At 29.7% G+C, this 3,322-nt stretch overlaps 1 protein-coding gene across 3 annotated transcripts in view; it reads right to left on the minus strand.

Annotated features, from left to right (window-relative positions):
* LOC106780040 (WD repeat-containing protein 62) overlaps nt 1-1,867 on the minus strand; it is a 37,837-nt gene extending 35,970 nt beyond the window's left edge. For 2 of the 3 annotated variants that reach the window (XM_022776834.1, XM_014668274.2), the window contains exons 1-2: nt 1,715-1,867; nt 799-1,017 (exon numbers count right to left, since the gene is read on the minus strand). In XM_022776834.1, the coding sequence (XP_022632555.1) occupies nt 799-1,017; nt 1,715-1,759 (264 nt within the window). In that variant the 5' untranslated portion in view covers nt 1,760-1,867. Of the gene's footprint in view, nt 1-798; nt 1,018-1,714 lie in introns of those variants that run through there. The other variant, XM_022776835.1, reaches the window with a different exon arrangement.
* Between the last annotated feature and the right edge of the window lie 1,455 nt (nt 1,868-3,322).

A 3,322-nucleotide genomic window follows, 5' to 3' on the forward strand; every position in this document is an offset into this window, starting at 1 on the left:
GTTGTTGCTTCAAACACAACCTATGAGCTAACGATCTCGTCATATACAGAGACTCCAGTTTTGCCCAAATTTCACCTGCAGTCTTCTCCTTTGCAACCTCCCTCAGTACCTTATCACCAAGGCACAAGATGATTGCACTTCTTGCTTTATCTCCCATCTTCTTCTTCTCTTCTTGAGACATAGCAGCACTCATGTTCAACTCACCCTTCAACGCTTCATCACATCCCTGCTGTATCAAGATAGCCTCCATCTTGATCTTCCACAGCCCGAAATCATTAGAACCATTGAACTTTTCAACGTCGAACTTGGTTGCCATGACTTCTTGGAGATTCTTGAATCACTGCCCCACAGTGGGCGCCAATTGTTGGGTTCGTGAGAGTGAAACGAGAAAACCCAGAAAAACAGCGAAAAGCAGAAGAGAGAACAGAGAGATCGTAAAAAATGAATATTACGTGAAAGTCGTATCAGAAACAAGGGGTTGGTTACAATATATAACCAACTCAAGCACAGAAAGCAAACAGCAAAGAAAACCAAAGCCGAACGAACAATGCTAACAACCGGACGGTTAACAACCGGACGGTCTAACACAGGACCGTTCGGAATACTAACAACAAAACCGAAAGCCAAGTCTAAATAACAAATATCATTAAATATTATAAAGAAAATAAAAATAAATATACTCAAGCTCAACCAGACGAACCTATTTTATTTATAGGGTATGGAACTTATTTCAAATTGGCTACTATGTGAAAGTGCAGAGCAATAAAATAAAACCGAGCTATGAGAATTAACTCTTACCTCTCCAGCGGCAACAAAGTGTCCATCTCGTGACAAAGCTACACAGCTTAAAGGCTTTGGCATTCTATTAGGCACCATGAGGTGTGACTGAGTGCCCAAATTCATGTCATATATCACCACCACGGAACCTGCCAAATAAGCACATTTGGAGCTCAAGGCATTTGAAGCTAACCCATTGCTATTCTTTGTTGTCAACCCAATCACCTCCTCCAAAACCAGCTGAAAGGGGCGAAAGTTACAAACATCAGGAACACTGAGAGACACGATTGTGCATTGGTTATGAGAAGGATAAAGAAATCACGATCCCATATGCAAATTATGCACCAAAATTTAACTTAACTCGCCGTTTCTAGCTCAAATTGTTATGGAAAGAAACAGAGTTAAGGTTTATGATCCTAAAAAGCAAGATGCATATCACTCAAAAAAATTCAAACATAAGGAGCACCCGCAGAGCAATAACACGTTGGTTTGGGCAACAAAACACTGCTTAATACCACGCACTACACAAACTTACCATGAATCATATTTTATTAGTTTAAGTGTCCAAGAATTATATTCTCTTTGAGCAAGGTCCCATTTTTCAGACTTATATGCGAAACAAAAAAACACAACCATTGAGCCAAAAAAACTTTTCCTTCCACGGCTTCTAGTTTAATTTTTTCGACAAAAAAACTATTCTTAGGGTTTATAGTTCATAATTCAAAAGGCACATTATTACGTAGCACCCAGAAGAGCCATTACAAGTGAATTGGGCTTCAAAGTCACTACTCATTATTCATAATCACGCAAATTAACAGAGAAATTTTGCTCAACGAACAGCTTCTAGCTCGACTTCAAAAATGGATTGGCTTAATAGGCTGGAAAATGAAAACAAAAAATTGAACTTTGTTTAGAAAATGAACCAACAAAATGAAACCTTTGAGACTGGGTCGGGTTTGCTGAGTTTGCGAGTGGCCTTCATTGTCTCCGGAGAACGTTGGAATCCTCAGAGTATCTTCAGCTTCACGAAGCTCTCATTGCATGCTATCATTCAATTTTGAGTGATAAATGGAGACTGAAAAGAGAGAGAGAAGCGGGAATTTTGTACAAACTAGTTTGAAACTGTACGAACTCACGGAACTCTTCTTTTTTTTTTCTGTATTTTTTAATAAAATAATATAATTATTATTCATATTAAATAAATAAGTTTTAAATATGCAAATTTAATTGCTATATTACATCTAATAAATAGATTTAATAAGGTTAATAATTTAAATAAATAGTAAATAATTATATTAATATGTTGTAATATACTGAATGTATTTTTATAGGTAGATTTTTTAATATTAAAATATTAATAATTAAATTGATGCATTAAGGAATTATTTTAGATAGTGTTTAGAGATATGAATACCTTAAATGAATATTTGATATAATTAAATGTTATTAAAATGTAATAATTATCATACGTTGAATATAATATTGTTGTGGCGAAGAATGTAATTATTATAATAAATATAAACGGTAAAACAATGAAAATGTAAGTGATTGTTATAAATAAAAGTTTAAATTTAGTATGTAAAGGCATAAATTTAAAATGTTACAATAAATATATGTCTCAATTTTGTCAATTACATTTATATTATTAATAATTAATTAATTGTTATTAATGTTTTGTTTGGATTTGAAAATATTAAAAAAATTATTTTAATAGATGAAATTGTGAGATAAATAAATTCGTTCTGTAGTAATAATAATAATTATTATTACTATTATTGATATTAATATATGTATTATTAATATAAATGTATTTATATTATTATTTTATTTATTATTATTATTTTATAAAGTATTTTAATTATTATTAATAATAATTTTTATTATTATTATGTAAATTAATTTGAATGTATATTTTTTAAATTTAATTTAGAGTTAATTTTATTTAGGGTTAAATGTGTTTTTGGTTCCTTAACTTTTATTGAAAATTGGAATTAGTCCCTCTTCAAAACTTTGGTCTAATTTAGTCTCCAAATTTTAGAAATATATAAATTTTGTCCTTTTAACTAAAGTTAACAAAATTTGGTTAAAATGACAAAATTTATACCTTTCTAAAATTGGGGGACTAAATTAGACCAAAGTTTTGATGAGGAACTAATTCAAATTTTCACTGGAAGTTAAAGGGAACAAAAACATATTTAACCCTTTATTTAATATAAACCATTTTAACATATTTATTTAAAACGTCAACTTACATTTTGTTATGTAATATAATTCATGTAACTTTATATAATTAAAATAAAATAAAAAACATAAATAAAACAAACAATATTTACAATATAAATAATTATTATAAGACATTAAATATAAAATATTGATACGTTAAATACATTCAAAGTATTTTTAAAAAAACAAAATTACTTATGTACAAATCCCATATATTAAAAGGGTTTACATTTTCACTTTGATAAAAGAACAACTTAGAAGCAGTTCAACCTTTGTCCATTAAGCTTGCATTTCTTTGTGACAATTGATCATTATTATTAAA

Source organism: Vigna radiata, unplaced genomic scaffold, assembly GCF_000741045.1.
Source record: "Vigna radiata var. radiata cultivar VC1973A unplaced genomic scaffold, Vradiata_ver6 scaffold_386, whole genome shotgun sequence".
NCBI lineage: Eukaryota > Viridiplantae > Streptophyta > Magnoliopsida > Fabales > Fabaceae > Vigna > Vigna radiata.